General features: G+C 58.9%; 1 protein-coding gene across 1 annotated transcript; it reads right to left on the minus strand.

Annotated features, from left to right (window-relative positions):
- Positions 1-2,967: 2,967 nt before the first annotated feature.
- On the minus strand, positions 2,968-6,798 carry THY1 (Thy-1 cell surface antigen). Its single transcript, XM_067310117.1, has 4 exons — positions 6,694-6,798; positions 4,612-4,693; positions 3,945-4,280; positions 2,968-3,217 (listed from the first exon to the last, which is right to left on the minus strand). Exons 2-4 carry the CDS (start codon positions 4,646-4,648, stop codon positions 3,105-3,107), a joined length of 486 nt encoding a protein of 161 aa, XP_067166218.1. The 5' UTR covers positions 4,649-4,693; positions 6,694-6,798; the 3' UTR covers positions 2,968-3,104.
- Positions 6,799-20,157: the final 13,359 nt, after the last annotated feature.

Consider the following 20,157-nt stretch of genomic DNA (forward strand, 5'->3'; position numbering starts at 1 on the left):
GGGAGGGTCTGGAGCAGGGCAGCAAGGGGAGGGGAGGAGGTGGTCTGGGCTTCGCTCCTCCTGGGGCGAGCAGGGGGGAGAAGAGCCTCCCCCAGGCCTGCGGCAAGGCTGGGAGCGGGGGCACCCAGGGGACACCCGGCCCTGGCACTGCACCCCAAGCCCGGCCCGCCCAGGGCGGTGTGGGGCGCCCCACGCGCCTGCACCCAGGTGGGCCGTGACTCAGCGAGCACCTGCTGCGGATAATGAGGCGGGATGCAATTACGCCGGCATTTTCCTCCCTCCTGCCCGGGAACAGGGAGGGCCGCGCCGGCGAAGCGTCGCGGCCGGGGCGTAGCTCCGGGAGGCTGCTGCGGGGTCACCAGCGGTATTAGGGGGTGGCGGCAGGGCCCTGCTCCCAAACCCCGGGGCAGGCGTGTTTCTCCGTCCCTGCCCCGCTGGGCAGCACCTCGGCCCGGAGCAGGGAGCGCTGCGCTGCTGCTCCTGGCCGCTTCGGAGGGTGCCGGGGACGGGGCCGTTGGCGGAGCGCTGCGGGCAGAGCGTGCACGCACGTGCCGCCCGCACGTCAGCAAGCGTGCAGCAAGGGGAGCCGGGCACCGGGCGTGCACCGCCGTGCGTGCACCGCCCCGCGGCCGGCGGCTCTGGGACGCGTGTGCGCGCTCAGCCGTGCTCCCGCACGCAGCCTCGGCACCAGCGAGCCCCCCCGGAGGAGGTGCCCCGAGCGCTGGCCCGGACCCCCCTCTGCAGCCCAAGCTGCCCTGGGCTGATGGGACGGACACCCCCCCCCCCATGACCCCTCCGGGGGTGCCCGGCCGGCATCCTGCCAGGGGGGACCATGCAGCCCCGGGGTGCCCTGACCCACCTACCCCGCTTCGCCCCGGTCCTGGTGGTGTGAGTGACTCCGGAGCGCCGGCCCCGAGCTCACAATGGGGCCGGAATGGGGGCAGCCCCACACTGCCCCCCGCGCGGCCGGGACCACGGCGCTGGGAGCCCCGCTGGGGGCGGGCTGCCCTCCCCGGGGAGGCCAGGCTGCTGCCGGCCCCGCTTCTTCCCCATGGGGCTCGGGAGAAGGGTGCCGGGGAAGGACGCCCCAGCAAGGGGGCCGAGGGCACCTGCCCCCCGCCTGCGAGCACGAGCTGCCCCCTCCCTCCCTCCCTCGCGGCGGGGCCGAGCCCCACCACGGCCCTCGCCCCGCGCCCCACAGACACGCGGCTCCAGCACACGACCTAGGGTTTTATTGTGCAGACAGAGGGAAACTCTTGAAGGATGGGTTTTCTTCTTGTTGCTTCCGGTAGGGGTTTCTTTTTCCTTTTTTTTTTTTTCCTTTTTTTAACCCCCCTTTGACAAAGTTTCTTGTACGACAAGCTGTGGGAACAACTACAAATGTTCACAAAAAAATGAGGCTCGAGATGCAGCCGTGCGCTGCGGGCTGGGCTCGGCGCCTGCCCCGGCGCTCACCAGCGAGCCTCGGCTGCGCACAGCACTACGCGGCAAGCAAGCAGGCAGGGCCAGCCGGAGCCGGAGCCGGGGAGCGGAGCGGGGCGGGGGGCGGCTCGCGGCGTGCGGAGAAAAGCAAGGAGGGATCGGCAGCCGTCGCAAATTGCTCTCTGCCCTCTCGGCACGGCCTGGGCCGCGGGGAAAGCTCCCGCTCCCTGCCCCGCTCTCGGGAACGTCCCAGCCTTGCTGAAGTGGTGGCCAAAAGCTGGGCTGCCCTGAAGCCCTCTTCTGCTCTTCAGTGGAGACAGGGAAACGCCAAAAGAGAGGGAGCGAGTGGGGGGCAGAGGAGGGAGGGAGCACGTGGGCTTCTGCCAGCGCCTGGCACGGCTGGACCCCAGAGGAAGACTGCGCTGGAGGAAGGCTGCCGAGCCTCCCCTGGGGGGGGCTCGGGGCCAGGCACTGAAGAGGGATCAGGACCTTCAGGTGTCTCCTACGATCCCCTCAGGGAAGACGTGCAGAGAAGGGTAGACGACCACCTCCCTGCGGAGACCTGGGGGGTTGGGGTCCCTCAGGGGAGCCCCCTCCATGCCACCAGCCTGGCCTGGTGCAGCCCCAGGACCTCGGGCGAAGGCAGGGCCTCCGCAGGGAGCGAGGGCCAGGCTGCCGCTAGCTCAGAGAAGCTCTGCCCGCCTCCACCGCAAGCAGGTGCTGGCAGCAATTCCCCTCGTCACAGCTAAGGACTGGTCCCCAGGGAGAGCAAGTGATGGATGTCTCGGGCTCGGACAGCCCCAAAGTACCAGATGATGCCTGGAGGCCTCACTTCCAGCTCAGTAGAAAAAAAAAAGCAGATTAGGAAAAACTCAATTCCAAAGCAAGTTTGCAGCGAGACCCCTCCCAGGGCCCCGAAAAAGCCCGGAGGAGGCAGCTGCGTTTGGTGCGTCTCTCCCAGAGCTGCTTCCCTTCCCTCCCTCCTCCCAGCTGCACCACCCCTTTCCCTGCACCCTCTCTCCTTTCCCCGTGGGCTCGGAAGCAGGACTCCCCTCCCGCCCTCTCCCAGCCTCAGCTTCCCCTCTGCAGCCGGGGGTACCGCAGGACTGAAGGAGCAGGCTGAGAAGTCACCCAGTCACTCCACTAGTGGCCAGGGCCGGTCGGGAAGCCCGGCAGCCCCGTCTCCTCCGGGGGCCGTGGTCACTGCACCCAGCCCGGACACCCCTCTGCACACCGCCGCGTCCCCTCTCTCTCTTACCTGTTAGTCCAGCTGTCTTTCCCCAGGTGAAAACAGGCAAAAAATGACAGTTAAAGGGACGGGAGAAGCTGGCTCCGCAGGGCTGGTGCCCCAGCAGGAGCCCAGCAGCCGGAGCGAACTCGGGGAGGTGCGATGGGAGAAGCAACGCTGCCTAGCGGAGCCACCATGCTTGGGCGCGGGGCAGTGCCGGGGGCGCGTGTGCGTGTGATGGCAGGTCTCAGCACAGGACGGGGGTTAGCGTTAGATATACGGCTATATAGAGATAACATAGAGAGAGATTGCACTCGTTTCAAATCGTTCGGCTTCTCTTTCCACGGGCCACGTTCCAGCGGGGGGGGAGCAGGTTTGCTGTGGGGGGCTCTGTGTGTGTGTGTGTGTGTGTGTGTGTGTGTGTGTAGGTGTGTGAGTGTGTGTGCTTTTCCTTTCACAGGGACACGAAGTCCACGGCTTGCAGGAGAGGCAGGGAAAGAAGAAGCAGCAGGAGCCATGAAGTGTTCTGGATCAAAAGGCTGAAGCCGGCGCATTTCTCCAGTTTGTCTGTGAGGAGGGGAAAGGGGGAGGGAGAGAGGAGGTGCCATGAGATCCCCCCGCAACAGGCATCAGGCTGGATGTTTTAGGGGGTGCTGGGACTCACCTTCTTGCCTGGTTTCTGCTGCGGACGTGCAGCAAGTCCTGGCCTGGCCCATTGCTCTCAGTTTCCCCTCCCACCTTGTGCCCTCATAGCAGGAAAGCTTTTGGGGGCATGGAGACCCCTGGGAAACATCAAACCCTGCCCCTGCCTGACCGAGGTGACAAGGGGACAGGCACCAGGTGAGACAAGGGGCTCTGCAATGGGAGGACTGTTCCTGGGGGAAATGAGTATGGAAAATCCCCTCGGCGTTCCCGCTCCAGACCACGTGCCTCTTCTGTGCTTTCCCAGTGTACCTGGCCCCTCTACTGGGACTGACGATGAAGCATCGCCTACGAGAGGGCTCCCGGTTTTCTGCCTGGTTTGGCCTATCTGGCGCCCAGTGCTGGGACTGGGGCCCAGGAGAGTGGGGGAGGCAGACTGAAATGGGGCAGAGTGAGGTCATCTGTTGGGCTGTCTGCTCTGCTGTCCTGAATATGGGCACATAAGGCTTGGGAAACACTGACAGGGCTCTGGGATGGTTTGGAAACATCATATGGGGTCATGGATTTCATTGCTGGCCTTGCCTACCTAAGGGGCAGGTGGGAAGGAGGGGCCAAGTGGGAGCTGGAGGCCGGGCACCGCTGCCAAACTCACCTTTGATGACAGTGATGTTCCTTATCTGGTTGCCGGTGTAGTCGTTGGTGGCCTTCAGCTCGCACATGTAGACGCCCTCGTCGCTGGTGGTGAAGCTCTGCAGGTAGAGGCACACCAGGTTCTTGTGCATGGTGACATTGGCCCGGCCCCGGTAGGCGTTCTCGGAGACGCTTATGGTGCTGTGGATGACGTGCTTCCTGTTGTCCTTGGTGATGCTGAACTCGTAGGTCAGGGGGTTGCTGGTTTTGTTCTCATAACGGCAGTCCACCCGCAGGCTCTGGCCCAACAGGCAGGCACTCAGGTCCTTGATCATCTGGCAGTGGGTGGCCTGGAGGACTTGGAGAGGCAAGCAGGGGTCGGACAGGGAGCGGTGAGCCCTGGGGATGCCCATGCAGCCTCCCAGCCCTCCCAGGTGCTGAATACCACCCTGGAGAGAGCTGAGCCGAGCTGCCCCTTCCCCAGACACCCCGTGCCCCAAGCCCTCCCTGCTCCAGCATGCCCCATCCGCAGGTCCTGGACACCTGCGTGCAGGTCCCTGGCGTCCATGCTGCGCGGGGGATGCTGGAGCCCTGCTCCTCCCGGCTCTGAGAGCTGCTGTGTGTGTCTGCCTGGTCGGGGCCAAGGTCGCTAGATGGCAGGGAGGGGATCTGTCGCCCACCGGCCATACCTGTCAGGAAGACGGCGATGCCAACGGTGGGGTTCATCTCTGCGCCGAGGTGCCCGGAGGCGGCTGTCGGTGAGCAGGGAGCCTGGGCAGGGAGAGAGGGAGGCAGTTAGCCAGGACCATCTCGCCGGCATGCAGATGTGAGCGCGCAGATGCGCACAAGCAGGCACACACGGCAAGGATGGGCAGAGAGCATCTTCCCGCCCGGACGATGGTGCATTGCCTGCTCCTAGTCATGATATCTGATCCGCCGAGCAGAGCCAGGCTGGCCCTGCCAAGGAGCTAGGGAACAGGGCAATCAGTGACTGGCTCCCATCACCTTTTCATATCCTTAGGCAATGCCAGCCACGCTCCCTTTTCCCTGTCTGGATCCCGCACACCAGGCATTAAATTAGCGTGGCACAGACCTGCAGCCGCCCGCAGCCAGGCTTGTGCCTGCAGCCCTCCCCCCGCTCTGCCCCACACCCGGCTGGGTGCCTGCTCCAGGGACAGGGAGGAGAAGCCAGGACGTGTCCCCGGGCCTGCACATCACGGCCAGACCGCCATGGCTTGCAGGCGGCGCGGTGCCAGGTGAGGGACCCTCCCTCCGCGCCCGCGGGCGGCCAGGCCTGCCAGCCCCCCCCGCAGCACCAGCGGGTGAGCTCAGCAAAGATGACTCATTGCAATGCAGTGAGGGAAAGGGGCCAAGAGCAGCGAGAAGGAGGGAGGAGGCAGCCAGACAGGGAACCAAGACTGCCAGAGGATGGCACCAAGTCTCCAGGGGTTGAGCTAAGCTTGCCGAGCCGTGGGGAGGAAGGGTTTTGGGGTGGGAGAGTCCCTGGTCTGGAGCCCATCTCTCTCCAGGCTGCCTTGCGGTCTGCACTGGTAAGGTGCCCGCAGATTTACGGTCAAAACCGCAGGCCTGCTGACAGCCTAAGCTAGCTGAGAGGAATCAGTTAAAGGTTTGCAGCCCAGCCAAGCAACTGCACGGGGAATCTAGCCGCAGACATGCGGAGCGGAGGGAAAGGGTGGGGGAGCAGTGAAGCCGAAACTGGGACTGAAGGACACACCAAATGGCTTCCAGTCAGTCCTCCAAGCTGGGGATGTGTGCCTGGGTCCAGCCCTTTGGGAGCCAAGGCATGCAGAGGGGAGGACGGACACCTGGTTTGCCCATCTGAACCTGACTAAGCATTCGGGGAAGAGCTGGGAACTGTCTGTACTGCAGTCAGCTGCATTTTTCTATTTTGCATTTTTGGGGTTTTTTCATGTAACATTTGAGCAGGAAATACCAAACCCATTTGCTCACTGTGAAGCTGTGAAGGATCTCTAAAACCACAACCCCCAACCCAGGCCAGGAATAAAAATTACCTTCTGTTCAATCTTGATGAGCAAGAGGTTTCATATGGAGGACAAGGGCATGAGGGAGGAGACTGCCTGAGTCTCCTTCAGATTCCTAGAAGCTGGCCCTTGCCCCTCGCTTTAACACTTCTCAGCTCCAACCCACATCTCCTTGGACAACCCAGGACACCCTCTAGGTCACAACCAGCCTTTTCTCCAGAAAATCAGTGCAAATGAGCTCCTGGAGAAGGGGATTTCCTCCCATCTACATACAAAGGAATTAGACCTCCTAGACTTCCTGCCCTCGGGCCCTTTGGTCCCTTGTACCCCTTCTCTCCTCTTGGCAGCGGTAACAGGAGCGGGGTTAGCCAGGGAGCCCTCACTCTTGCCTGACCCCCGGGGGCTTTCCGCGGGGGCAGGACTCGCAGGGACGGCCACATCGGAGCTGCTCCCGCTCTCGCAGAGCAAAGCTTTGCGCCGTGGGCTCTACCTCCTGCCCGGGGCCACTCCGCCGCGACGGCACCTCTCTGTGCCCGCCACCCTGAGGAGCTCCGGGTCGCAGAGGGGGCTGTCGGGGATGGCGGAGGGTGGGGAAGCCGGGGGAAAAAAAAAAGAGAGGCAGACGGATGGGACGAGAGAAACGAAGCATCTCCCTCCGCGCCCGCCGCCCCCCCCCCGGCAGCAGCCTCCCCGCGGGCAGCGCGGCGCCCCGGCCCCCCACCACCCCTGCCGCCGCGGGCAGCGGGCAGCAGGCAGCGCACTGCCTACCTGTGGCGGCGGCGGCGGCGGCCGCGGCGCTGCTGCCCGGCGCTGTCCGGTGCTGCCCGGCGGCGCTGTGGGCGGCGCGGCGCGGCGCTCCCGCAGTTTGGGCCGGGCCGGGCGGGCGGCACCAGCAAATCACGGCCGGGCGGCGTCACGCTGGCTCGGCCCCCGGCCCTGCGGCGCGGGTGGGGGGTGTGGGGGGGTCCCGCCTCCGCCGCCCGCCCCCGGCACCCCCCCCTCGTCCGCCCCCCCTCCCCCCGCCGCCGCCGCGCCCCGGCCCCTGGCTGCAGCAGCGGTGCCGCGGTTCTCAGCTGCCCCCGTCTGCACCAATCCGCCCCGGAGCCCTGCAGCAAAGACCCCCCCCCCCGCGATCCCCCCACGGCGCGGGGAGCGGACACAGCCGGAGCTCTGCCCGTGGCGCCGGCGGCCCCGCGCCTCGTGCTTCAGGCCAAGCGCTGGGGGCCGCGAGGACCTCAGTGAGGGCTGGCGCCTCGCACGCTCCCGTCACCAGTCACCCGGTGGGGAAGGGGCTAAGCAGAGCCGCTTCCGCACGGGAAAACCTCTTCGGACCCGGAGGATAGCCTGGCGAAAGGCCTCCTCGCTGCCCTGGGGCGAGGCAGGGAGAGCAGGAGAGGAGGGCAGCAGTCAGGGAGCTGATCTCCCTGGGGATCTGGCCCTGAGGCACCCCGGGATGGAGCAGAGGGTTGCAGCACGGCCTGCCCCATCTTCACCCCCTCCCACACCCCCTCACTGGGCTCCACAAAAATGCCTGGCACTGTGAAAGTTGATATGAAAAGTCATATTCTGCTCCAGCAGAACCTGATCCCAGGTGTCACTCGAGTGCTGAGGTTTTGCAAGCTGGCTGTGCAGCGGCAGTTTTGCTAATTCGATAAAATCTTGGCTCCGGGTGCTCTCTCGCTAAGAGGGCTGTGGGCATGCTGCCCCAAATGGGGCTTGAGACGCAGGCTGGTTGGGGGTGCTGTGATGCCTGGGAGTGCAGAGCAGGCTTCCCAGGGGGTGAGCTTGCTGCTGTGAAGAAGGCAAAGGCCTGGTCCTACCTGTTGTGGCAGCTGGGTGTCAAATGGACCCAGACCGTGGGCACTAAACACAGCCGTACCACCTGCACGCGATGACACTGCTGACTGTGGAGGGCGCAGACTGACAGCTATCTAACAACAGGATTTAAGACATGGCACAACTTTGCAGATCAATGCAATGCAAACACGCAGACACCTCATGCATGTTGCCATGTTGCCATGCTGCAAAAAATGCAAGCAGAAGGTCTGCATCCAAACATAGCACGTAACAACGTGCACACGCATGTGCCCACAGACACACATGCAGCCGCACATGTCCGCGGGCTGTGTCTCCTCCACAGCCCCCACCCACGTGAGGGTAGGCAACAAGGGAATGGAAGCCCGAAGCGCAGGCTTTTGAAAGCATGCGGATGCTCAAGGCCCATTGCAAATGACTGCAGCTCCCTTTAAATCTCTGGCTGGTGGTGCTGTGGAGGCAGGCGTGATTGTGCAGTTTCTGGGCAGCGCTGGCAGCCGGCTTCCTGCCTAGGTATTTGCAGGAGGCTCCTTGCGGAAGTTCTCCCGGCTGGATAGAGCCTCACTGCAGATTGCAGCCTGGCTGCTGTCCATGAACCCGGGAGCACCGGCCCTCGGGTCACGCTTAACGCAGAGATGGAGGAAGGTCCCCTCCAGACTGCTTCCAAAGGAGAGGAAAAAAGTGTGGAGGAGAAAATCTAATCATGAGGGACAGACAGACAGATGGAGAAGGGGGGCAGGCAGGGCAGTGTGTGCGGCGGTGGGTGTCAGGCAGAAAGATGGATAGACAGGAGCAATCGGAGACAGGGAGGTTGCCAGTCAGGCACAGTGCGGAACAGCAGTGCGGACTGACAAACAGACACCAGTAGGCACAAGGCTCGGGGAGAGACAGGCAGACATGGGCTGATGCATCCAGACAGATGGACAAATGGAGGTAGGGCACAGACAGCCCTCCTGGGAGCTCAGATCAGCCCAGTTGCCCCAAGCTCCTCTCTAGAGCGGATCCTGGCTTGGCCAGGCCATGCGGGGAGTCCTGCTGCTCTGCGGGGCTGTGCTGGGGGCATCACTGCTCCCAGCTGCTGCAGGAGGAAGGCTGGCAGCAGAGCCACTGAGGACCATGACTCGGGTATCTGGCAGTGCTGCAGCAGGCATTAAAAGCTGGCTTTGCCCCAGTGACGTCCAGCTGCAGGGGACCCCCTTCTTCTAGGAGGGACATGGGCCCATGTCCTTCCCAAGAGGAACACTTCTCTCCTGCCCTCATCCTGCCCCCAAATGTGGGAAGAAGAGTCTTTCTCCCTCTTCCTGCTGCTCATGAATCACTGCAGGGCAATGCGCTGTGGGTCCTGCTCCAAACATGACAGCAGGACGCGCACGCAGCATCCTGTCCCCACCAGCAACCACTCGTTCCCCCCCTGCTAATTGCTGGAGAGGGGGGACATGGTGGGCCTGGCCAGCAGGCCCTGAAAGCAGCTCTTTCGGAGGGAGAGACCCTTGGCGTCCTCCCAGAGGCCATTAGCAGCTGGAGAGCTACAGGATGAGTAAGGGCATCCGAGAATCAGTGCTGTCCGTCTGGCCCCAGAGCACCAGCAGGCTGGAGGGATGCGAAGGACTCGTGCCCCTAACAGCGCTAAGCCAAACCCAGCCGCTTCCCACCCCATCTGTGAGGGACAAGAAGTGGAGGCTGCAGAGGAGCTTTGCCCTTGATCAGAGAGACACAACAGCCCCTGGGAGCCCAGCAAGGCCCCATGGATGCTATATGGAGCATGGCCCAGATACGTAGCCCTTGGGCTTTGCGGCACCGCTGCATGGAGCAGGGGTGGAGGAGACTGCTCCCCTCCTTCCAGCCTGCAGCACGCAGCCACCGAAAACAGGGGCAGGCAGGGCTCCTGCTGCAGCACCGGCCTGGGGTCTGCAGCGTTCAGGGCAGCCAGGTTAGCCTAGCAAAGGAGATGGCTGGCTGGCCCAGGGCCCCAGCTCTGCCAGGGGGGCTTGCCTGCGGGGAGCAGAGCTCCTCCTTGGTTGCCTCTGCCTGTTTTATGACCGCGTGCTGGGTATGGAGAAGCCCCAGAGGCTGAAGACCTCAGTCTAACACAGAGTGATCCAGGAGTGAGAAGGGCCGTGAGGGATCAGCTCTGGCCCCTGCACTGACACTCCTACCAGCAGGAACAACACCTGCTTTCCTTCTGTTCCTGCCTATTTGCAGGAGAGCTCCGGTGAGCAGCAAGTCCCAGCTCTGTGCTCAAACCCAGTCATGCAAGGGTGACCCGGAGTGGGGATATTGTGCCTTCCTGCCTGTTGTGGTGGCCTGCCCTGGGTGGAGGCTTTGCTGGGAGGCCACCAGCAGGGAGTATTCATTGAAGTGTAGGAACACACACAGTAAATCCCTGCTTCATCTTGCAGTGCCTCATTTCCACTCCGCTGGGCTCTGGGGGCCAGAGGGCCCCACCAGCCAAGATCCCAGCAGGGCAGCTTTCCTGCCCCACCAGAGCAGAGCAATTGTCCTTCCAGCCCAGTGTCCATCTGCCAGGGCTCGCCAGTCCTGAACAAGGTGGTGACCATCTTCTTCTGCCTCTAGCCCTTCCTGCCCAGGGCCAGCAAAACCTTCCTACAAGAGGCTTGGGAATTGTTGCGGGAGCCAGCCAGGACACAGGGGAGCCAACAGGGGAGCCTGGAAGTGGGAGGCGACGGAGGCAAAGAGCTCTCAGCTTGCTCCATCTGCTCCCCAGACTCAGTACGAGCAGTGTTTGGCTGCCAGCTCCAAGCTCCTCCTCACTGCCTCCCATCACAGCAAGGGATGCATCCTGCTGGAGCTCATCAGCGGCTGGTCTTCCCCTGCACAGCTGCTGGGAAGGGCGAGCTGCTCTCCACACTGTGCCCTGCAAACCTGATCTTTGATGTCGATGACACTGAGCTTTGAGGGACACCTGTCCCTGGGGAAGGAGGAACATCTCTGTCAACTGAACCGGACAGCAGTTGCCAGATAACTTGGCTCCTGGCTCAGAGTTCACAGATTCGGGCCTCTTACCTGCAGGGCAAGTGGCCAGAGGCCTTGCATCCAACCTCTTTGCAAGGCTGCCGTGGTCTCTGCATATCTGAGTTAACATGAACATTGAGTTTAAACTGGGAAAAGATGCCATTTTCGAAGGCAAAACTCCTTTCCTCCACCTGCTGAACCTCTTCCCCAGCGACTGCCCATGACCCCCGTTAAGACAGCAAAGGGGTGTACCCATGGGGGGCCGGTCCTGGGTTGTGCAGCATTATCAGTCCTGGATGGGCAGCTGACCCCCGAGCGACCCTTGTTTAGACTCCCTTGTTTTGGGGGGTTTACGGGTGTGGGAGAGGGGAAGCTCCTAGGGGCCTCCTAGGAGGGTGCTGGCCAAAGAAAGGTCTCAAAGCGCAGCGCTGCCTCTGCCCATCCACCACTCCCAGCCTCGCTTTCCCCTCCCTGTTCCTGGCCCTCGGTGCTGGAGAGATGAATAATGCAAGCTGCAGAAGATGGAAATGGCTTCCCTGCATTAACTCCTCCTGCCTGCTGGGCCTTCAGAAATGGAGGCAGTTTATGAGCATTGCTTATTTATGAAGAAACCACCAGGCCAGGATGGTTAACTCTCACCATGCAGGTTCCTGTGGACGTTTCCAGAGGAGGGGAGCGGGGATGCAGGGGTACCCTGCGCTCCAGGCCAGCCAGGAACCTCCTCGCTCTGAAAAGAGGGGGGTTAAAGAAAGGCAGGAAAGTTTCTCCCTTTCAGGCACAGGCAAGAGCTCGGATCCCTGGAGGACTGGTGGGAGAGGGATGCCCAGGCCTGGCTCCTGCCCTAGCTGCGCGCACCAGGCTAGAGCGCACACAGTGCTGCCCTTTAGCAGCCCGCCAGCTGCTGCCGCACTTGGGCTTGTGTCATCGGCTCCAGCGCTGGCTCATCTGCCCCATTGTCAGCGGGGACAACGGGAGCGTGCGCCCGGGCTGAGCGAGCAGGAGGCGCCCCGGCGCCCTGCCTCCTCCTCCTCAGCCGACACCGGCCGCCCCGCGTGCCCCGGGGCTGCCCTGCCGGCGTGCCTGGGCGAAGCGGGGGACCACGCCACCCGCCAAAGCCTGGGGCCGGCAAGCCCTGCCCTCGGCGCTGCCCTCCTCCCCAGCGCCAAGCCGCCGGCACCGCCGTCCCCGCGGCCGCAGCCGGCGATGCGGCTGGACCTAGGCTGCATCTAGTCATTCGGCGGTTCCTCGCAGTCCATAGGGACAAGCTGTGTGGAGCGGAGGGAGATGTTGAAGCCTTCCCCAGGCAGCTTCTTACCCGCTGTTGTCTGCTTCTGTTCGCTAAGGAGGATGGAGAGCCTTGTCCGCATGAGCTTTTGCTGTAGACCCAGGAGGCCCCAATGCCCCATGCCCATCTCTTCTGTGGTCTCTTTCGGAGATAGGAAATGAGTCATCCCACAGCTCTGTGCATCAGTTTCTCTGCGGAAAAACACATACTGGAGAAATTCCTTCCTTTTTTTAACCCAGGCCAAACCTCTGATTTGAAACACCAACCTCTAGGAGAGGCACGACTGATAAGGAGAGCACAGCCAAAAAGAATCACTGGGCTTTTGTAACGGGGAACCTGAAGCTGTGGGTAAAAGGTTAGAAACCAAGAGCAAAGAAAAAAATGTTGATTGTAGCAGTGGAGGGGTGTTTGGAAAGTTTATTTTCAATATTGGTTTGCAATATGATAACAAACACTGAGACTAGCCATTTAAGGCTAATTAGTTTACTGTGAAAATACATAATAATAATAAAGGCAAATAAATATTACCGTGATTCCAGTCAAAACAACAATAAACCCAGCTGTCCAGTAATAAGGAGCTAGGGTTAATACCAAGGCACACGAATACTTACAGAAGCACAGATACTAGCCACGCTTACAGGAACTGGAGCATGGTTTCTTTGGGCAATCAGTCCGATGTCACTGCGTTACATCCCTCGGGGTGTTTTCCCCTTCTGGGGTTTTGCAACTCTTTGTGCATATGGTCCTTTGTCACATTTTGGCTATCAGGAGAGTGCGTATTTTGTTCGTGGGGGAGGTGCTGGACACCAGATTGCAGCATGAGGCAATATTAGCCTAGAGCTGCATTGCAAGGGGTTACCCAGGTGCCCACCAGCGCTCTTCAGTATACTTGCTGAGTTATTACCGCAAGCATCAAGGTGGCAGCTAGAGGCCCTCCAGCAAACACCGCTGCAATCACTTCATTTATGCTATAGCACAGGAGAAGATTGTTTCTAACAGTGGTGCAATGTAGCAAGTCGAATTCCCGACAATGCTGCTATGTTGGACTTTTTCCATCCTAATGCGATTCAGAGCAGGAAACAAGCCCCAGCCTTGGCCCAGCGTGAGCCTCTCGCCTTGTAATGCAACGGCTCAGGTGGAGACCTCCCCAGGCTTCCCTGCACCCTTGGGGCACCAAAGATGGGCACTTCCAAGGAGCCAAAACTGGCTTGATGGTGGGGATCCTGACAGGGAAAACGCAGTGCTCAACCAGGGCTCCGGTCCGGCTGGCCAGCACCAGCACAGCCTCCGTGATTCAGCACTGGAGCAAAAACGAGAGGAGTGGAAGGAGGTGCCAGACGTGTTTTGTAGCCAGCAGCCATCCTGCTTGGCTAAGGTGACAAAGCAGAGTGGACATGTCTGTGCCTAAAGGACCTGGGTTTTACCACATGGTGATGTTACAGAAAAGGCTGGAACTCCCATGTTCTTGTGGGCTTCCCAAAAACAGTGTGATATGGTCCTCAGTGGTCCTCGGAAAGTATCATTTTGACAAAATTTTCTCTACTGAAAGAGCCCAAAGAGCTTTGTTACCAATAACAAGCAGCTTTTGGGAAAGCTTAGTTAGAGGCTTAGCATAAGACAGCATGGCCTGTCTAATTCAGACGTTGCTGTTAGTAACCTTAAACTTCAGCTCAGAATAACTCAACCATCATGACCTCGTCGCCTTTCCGAGCTGTTCCTGCTTTATGTAAAACCTGGCTAATTGAACAAGCTCAGGCTCTTTCCTTTCTTGTACCTGTTACAATTTTGGCCTGGCGGATCAACATACTCAACAAAAGGCAGACCATGCCTTTCAGCACCCGTTTTGCTTTGAGGGCACCCTTTGGGGACAACAGCGCAGCTGACAATTACTGCCTGCTCTGTAACTACAAGCATGAAAATGAAACAGCTTGAAATGAGCACATTGCACGCAAGACCGCCATGGAAAAAGGCACTGCGGTTACCGTGCCCAAGCGAGGCGCTGCCGTCCATAATGCAGTGATTGCTGCCGGTAAGGTCCCTCTTCAGCATTGCAATAGATGCCAATTTACTCACCCAAGGGACACCAAAACCCTCCCCAGGAGTTTCCACGTCAAAGCTGTCCTCCTAATGAAACAGGTGGTTTAATGCAAACCCCTCTTACTGTTCAGGGCTAGGTGGGGACACCAGAAGATGAGACAAGCCTAGCTACCCTTTTTAGAGGCTCTTCTCTCCAGCAGTGACGGCTGGCAAAAGCATAGAAACAACGTGACGTTACTGGAAATAAATAGATGAAGACGTAACTAGGAAAATGCAGGGGATTCGGGCGGGAGCGCGGCGGCGCTGCTGGGCAGGGATTTACAGCCGGGCCCGGGGGCGGGGCTTTGCCACCTGGAGGCGGGGTAATGGGCGGGACTTCTCCTCGGGGGCGGGGCCCAGGGCGGGACCCGAAGGCGGGGCGTCACCACCAGAAGCAGTGGATGGGGGCGTGGCTTTGCCACTCGAAGGCGGGGCCCGGGGACGGCGGGGTCCTCCTTTCTTGAGGGAGGGGTTCGGTGCTGTGTCGCTGGGGGCGGGGACCGGGGGCGTGGCCGTGCCTCCTGGAGGCGTGGCTGTTCCGACGGGGGCGGAGGCTGGGCGGGGAGAAGGGGCGGGGCAGGGCGGGGCTTTGCCGCCGTGGGGGCGCCCCGGGGGCGGGGCGGCGTCGCGCGGATCGGAAGCGGCGGCGGTCGGAGCCCGCGCGAGGCGCCCGGCCCGGCCCAGCTCGGCTCTGCCCCGGCCCCCGGCCCCCGGCCCCCGAGCCCGGACTGGGAGCGGGGCCCCCTAAGGATTTACGGCCGCGCTCGAAAGAGAAGCGGCGACGCGGCGGCTGCCTCCGCGACGTGCTGGGCTCGGCTCGGCTCCCTGCACGGGCCGCGGTGCCGGGGCCGAGCGGCCCGGGAGCGGCTCGGGCAGGAAGGCGGCTCTGGCCCCGCTCTCGGGGCGATGCCGACGCCCATTCCCGAGCAGCTGCCGCGGAACCGCTGCGGGGTGGGAGACGCCGAGGTGGCAATGCCCTGAGTTGGTTTCTCTGGCCTATTTCTTTTGCTTTACTTGCATATTCCCTCCCCTCGTCCAGCGGGTACCTCTCCGTGCTCTCAGAAGGCATCCAGCAGGGAAATACGCTCGGCAGGAAAGGAAGGAAAAGGGCTGCTCTGGGGAGAGCAGTGCAACTGAGTGGTCTTAGTCTTAGCCGTCTTTCGTGGACTTGGTATAGCTGCCTTGAACTAGAGAATTGCTCTGGCAAAAAGAGATGCCCACCGGTACAGCTCGTTAGTAAAATCTTCCTTTGTTTCTGTGGGATGGGAGGACCTGGGTTGTGGGGAGGAAGTGAGCAGCATTTCAAAGAAGCAGACTATTCAGTGGGGGAGCAGAAGGGGAACCCTTGCTGGCTAAGCTTTAATTCTGTTTCTAGATGAAAGGTGGCTTTGAACTTCTGGCTGTGGAAGTGTCAAAAATTGTCCACTACAAGGGAGGTGCAAGTGCAAGTGTCGCATGGAAATGAAGTCAGCATCGCGCAGGACTGCCCCTGGTTACCATGTGTGAGTGGGGGGTGCTCGCTGTACTGGTTAGCACAGGGGGGCTGCTAAGCACCTGGCTAAAACCCCCCAGCTCTGCAGGCTCCTGAAATGCTGTTCCCCCAGAGGTTCAGTGCTATGCAGCTGAAGAAGAAGGAGAAACACGGTTACAAGCCCAGGCTATCCAAACCCAGCAACTCCTTTCTCTATAACACTGGCAGCCCCCAGCAGCCAATATTACACTCTGGATTCAGCAACTGAAACCCCGATCAAGGGCCGAAATGCCAGTCCCATTCTCTCTTGCACTCCCTAATCCCAGCCCAGACTGTGCTCCTTCCTTAATCGCTTCACCAGCACCAGCTAGCAGGTACGGTATTTGCAAAAAGGTCACAAGGGATCCCTGTGCAAAGCTGAGGGAAGTGGACAGAACTTCCTGCTCTCTCGTGTCACCTGCCCCGTCATCCTTCACAGACAACTATTGCAATGTCATTTGGCTGGAAGGTGTGGCACCTTTATTAGAAATAAATAGCATAGCACATTAGCATTCACTGCAGAAGATGCTTTCTCTCAGGGTAGACCTGTATCTGATTTCTGAGTAGAAGACTTGAAGCTCAGGAAGGCAGATCAGTCCCAATGAGGCTTGTAAACGTGAATACTCTGCATTTTTTCCATATATTTTGGCAAAAACAATACCAGACTCTTACTTGTATCTGACTGCTAGTGCAGAGGGAGTCTTTGTTTTCCTCAGCAGAAGAGGTACATGGTATTAATAAGGCCAGAAATAGCTCCTGGTGAGTTATTAGCTCTGTGCCTTGCACCACTGCATGAAGCCTGCTTCTGCCAGAGAAATACCCACTACTTGTTACAGGCTTACCCTTAACTGAACGGTATTAAATATATCTTTGGGAAATTCCAGCTCTTGATGTAGCTGTGGATATGTTTTCTGAATTTTTTTTCATATTTCTCTTTTTACGGAAACACCAAATGTGATTTAAAAATAAAACCGTGTACTCTGTATTCTTTGCTTATTCTCACGGATCTAGCCGAAGTAGCAAAACTGAGGAGTCCCTGAGAGGGGCTGCGGCTGCCGCGGGTCGCCGTGGGGGCGGGGCTGCGGGCGCAGCCAACGGTCGGCGCGCGGCGGGCCCCTGTTTAAGGCGGGCTCGCGCCGCCTGTGGCGCAGTTCCAGTCAGGGGCGGGCGGTGGCGGTGGCGGCAGGCGCGGTCGCTGCGCCGCGCTGCGGCAGCCAGCGCACAGCGACACGGGCTAAAGTGAGGGTCGTCGGGGGCTTGCGCGGGCATTGCGGGGGGACACTGAGGAGACCCCTAAGGGCGGGCGACCAAGCAACGTGAGACATCTTAGCGGGGACAGTGTGAGCGTTTTGGAAGGAAAAACAGAGACAAATTAGGTGGGAAAGGGCAAACATTGTGGAGGGTAAGGCAAAGGCCCCTCAGAGTGGACAGGAGGAGCATTTTGGAGGGAAAGGCTGAGGTACCTGAAAAGGGACAGAGCCAGAATTTTTGAGGGGAAAGCTGAGGGAACATGGCGAGTATTCCGTAGGGAGGTAGTGAGATAACGTAGAGGGGACACTGAGCTTTTTGGAAGGAAAGCTGAGAACACTGAGATGGCGAGGCGAGGGTTTTGTGGGGAAAAAGTGGGGTAGGTCAGAGGGGAGAGGGCAGGCATTTTTGAGGTAAAATGTGAGGTAACTTGGAGGGGAGAGGGTGAGGATTTTGGCGGGAAGAGCTGAGGTACCTCAGAGGGGAGAGGGTGAGCATTTGGGAGAGAAAGGCTGAGGTACCTGAAGAGGGACAGCCAGAATTTCTGAGGGAAAAGCTGAGGTAACATGGAAGGAAGATGATGAGGATTTTAGAGGGAGATAGTGAGATAACGTAGAGGGGACACTCTGAGCTTTTGGGCAGGAAAGGTGAGGTAACATGGAGATGGAGAGGCGAGCCTTTTGTGGGGAAAAGCTGAGGTGCCACCCAAGGGTCAGGAGGAGCCTTTTGGAGGGAAAGGCAGAAGTAGCTGAGAGGGGAGAGCCAATAGCTTTGAGGGAACAGCTGAGGTACCATCGAAGGAAGATGATGAGGATTTTAGAGGGAGATAGTGAGATAACGTAGAGGGGACACAATGAGCATTTTGACAGGAAAGCTGAGGTAACATGGAGATGGGGAGGTGAGAATTTTGTAGGGAAAAGCTGAAGAGAGCGAGCATTTTTGAGGTAAAAACTGAGGTAAAATTGAGGGGAGAGGGCGAGGATTTTGGCGGGAGAAGCTGAGGTACCTGCAAGGGGACAGGAGGAGCCTTTTGGAGGGAAAGGCTGAGGCAGGGGCGAAGGGACAGAGTCAGTTTTTTGAGGGAAAAGCTGAGGTAAAATCGAGGGAACATGGCAAGTATTTTGTAGGGAGAAAGTGAGATAATGTAGAGGAGACACGATGAGCTTCTTGCTAGGAAGGTTGAGGTGACATTGGGGCGGCGACGATTTTGTAGGGAAAAGCTGGGGTAGCTCAGAGGGGAGAGGGTGAGCGTTTTGGAGGGAAAATCTGAGGTAACTTAGAGGGGAGAGGGTTTTGGCATGAAAAGGTGAGGCACCTGAGAGGGGACAGGAGGATCGTTGTGGATAGGAAAATCTGAGGTAACTTTAGAGGGGAGAGGCGATGTTTTTTGTGGGAAAAGCTGAGGTAACTTCGAGGGAACATGATTGGTATTTTGGGGGGAGATGGTGAGCTAATGTAGAGGGATCAGGATGAGCTTTTTGACGGGAAAGCTGAGATAAGATTGAGAGGGGGAGGGGAGTGTTTTGTAGGGAAAAGCTGGGGTAGGTCAGAGGGGAGAGGGCAGGCATTTTTGAGGGAAACTCTGAGGTAAAATTGAGAGGAGAGAGGGCGAGGTTTTTGGCGGGAAAAGCTGAGGTACCCGTGAGGGGGACAGAGCCAGTATTTTTGAGGGAAAAGCTGAGGGAGCAGGTCAAGGATTTTGGAGGGAGATAGTGAGATAATGTAGAGGAAACAGGATGAGCTTTTTGACAGGAAAGCTGAGGTGAGATTGAGATGGGGAGGGGAGTGTTTTGTAGGGAAAAGCTGGGGTAGGTCAGAGGGGAGAGGGCAGGCATTTCTGAGGTAAACCCTGAGGTAAAATTGAGAGGAGAGAGGGCGAAGGTTTTGGCGGGAAAAGCTGAGGTACCTGTGAGGGAACAGGAGGAGCATTTTGGATAGGAAAATCTGAGGTAACTTTAGAGGGGAGAGGCGAGGATTTTTTGTGGGGAAAGCTGAGGTATCTTCGAGGGAATATGACTGGTATTTTGGGGGGAGATAGTGAGCTAATGTAGAGGGAACGGAATGATCATTTTGGAGGGAAAGCTGAGATAAGATTGAGATGGGGAGGGGAGTGTTTTGTAGGGAAAAGCTGGGGTAGGTCAGAGGGGAGAGGGCAGGCATTTTTGAGGGAAACTCTGAGGTAAAATTGAGAGGAGAGAGGGCGAGGTTTTTGGCGGGAAAAGCTGAGGTACCCGTGAGGGGGACAGAGCCAGAATTTTTGAGGGAAAAGCTGTGGGAACATTGAGGGAACATGGCAAGGATTTTGGGGGGCGATAGTGAGATAACGTAGAGGGAACAGGATGAACTTTTTGGAGGGAAAGCTGAGGTGAGATTGAGATGGGGTGGTGAGTGTTTTGTAGGGAAAAGCTGGTGTAGGTCAGAGTGGAGGGGGCAGGCATTTCTGAGGTAAACTCTGAGGTAAAATTGAGAGGAGAGAGGGCGAGGTTTTTGGCGGGAAAAGCTGAGGTACCTGTGAGGGAACAGGAGGAGCATTTTGGATAGGAAAATCTGAGGTAACTTTAGAGGGGAGAGGGTGAGTTTTTTTTGTGGGGAAAGCTGAGGTATCTTCGAGGGAACATGACTGGTATTTTGGGGGGAGATAGAAAATATAGAGGGAACGGAATGATCATTTTGGAGGGAAAGCTGAGGTAAGATTGAGATGGGGAGGGGAGTGTTTTGTAGGGAAAAGCTGGGGAAGGTCAGAGGGGAGAGGGCAGGCATTTTTGAGGGAAACTCTGAGGTAAAATTGAGAGGAGAGAGGGCGAGGTTTTTGGCGGGAAAAGCTGAGGTACCTGTGAGGGGGACAGAGCCAGAATTTTTGAGGGAAAAGCTGTGGGAACATTGAGGGAACATGGCAAGGATTTTGGGGGGGCGATAGTGAGATAACGTAGAGGGAACAGGATGAACTTTTTGGTAGGAAAGGTGAGGTGAGATTGAGATGGGGAGGGGAGTGTTTTGTAGGGAAAAGCTGGGGTAGGTCAGAGGGGAGAGGGCAGGCATTTTGGAGGAAAATCTGAGATGAGAGGGGAAAGGTTGGGCATTTTGGAGGGTAAGGCGGAGGTATCTCAGATGGGACAGGGCGGCCATTTTGTAGGGAAAATTGAGATCACTTCTGAGGGGAGAGGGCGAGGTTTTTGGCGGGAAAGCCTGAGGTTGCTGAGAAGGGACAGAGCCAGTTTATTTTGAAGGAAAGTTTGAGGTAGCTGAGAGGAGAGGACAGGACAAGCATATTGAAGGGAAAAGCTGAGCTAATTAGAGGAGAGAGGGCAGGCATTTTGGAGGCAAA

Source organism: Apteryx mantelli, chromosome 23 (assembly GCF_036417845.1).
Source record: "Apteryx mantelli isolate bAptMan1 chromosome 23, bAptMan1.hap1, whole genome shotgun sequence".
NCBI lineage: Eukaryota > Metazoa > Chordata > Aves > Apterygiformes > Apterygidae > Apteryx > Apteryx mantelli.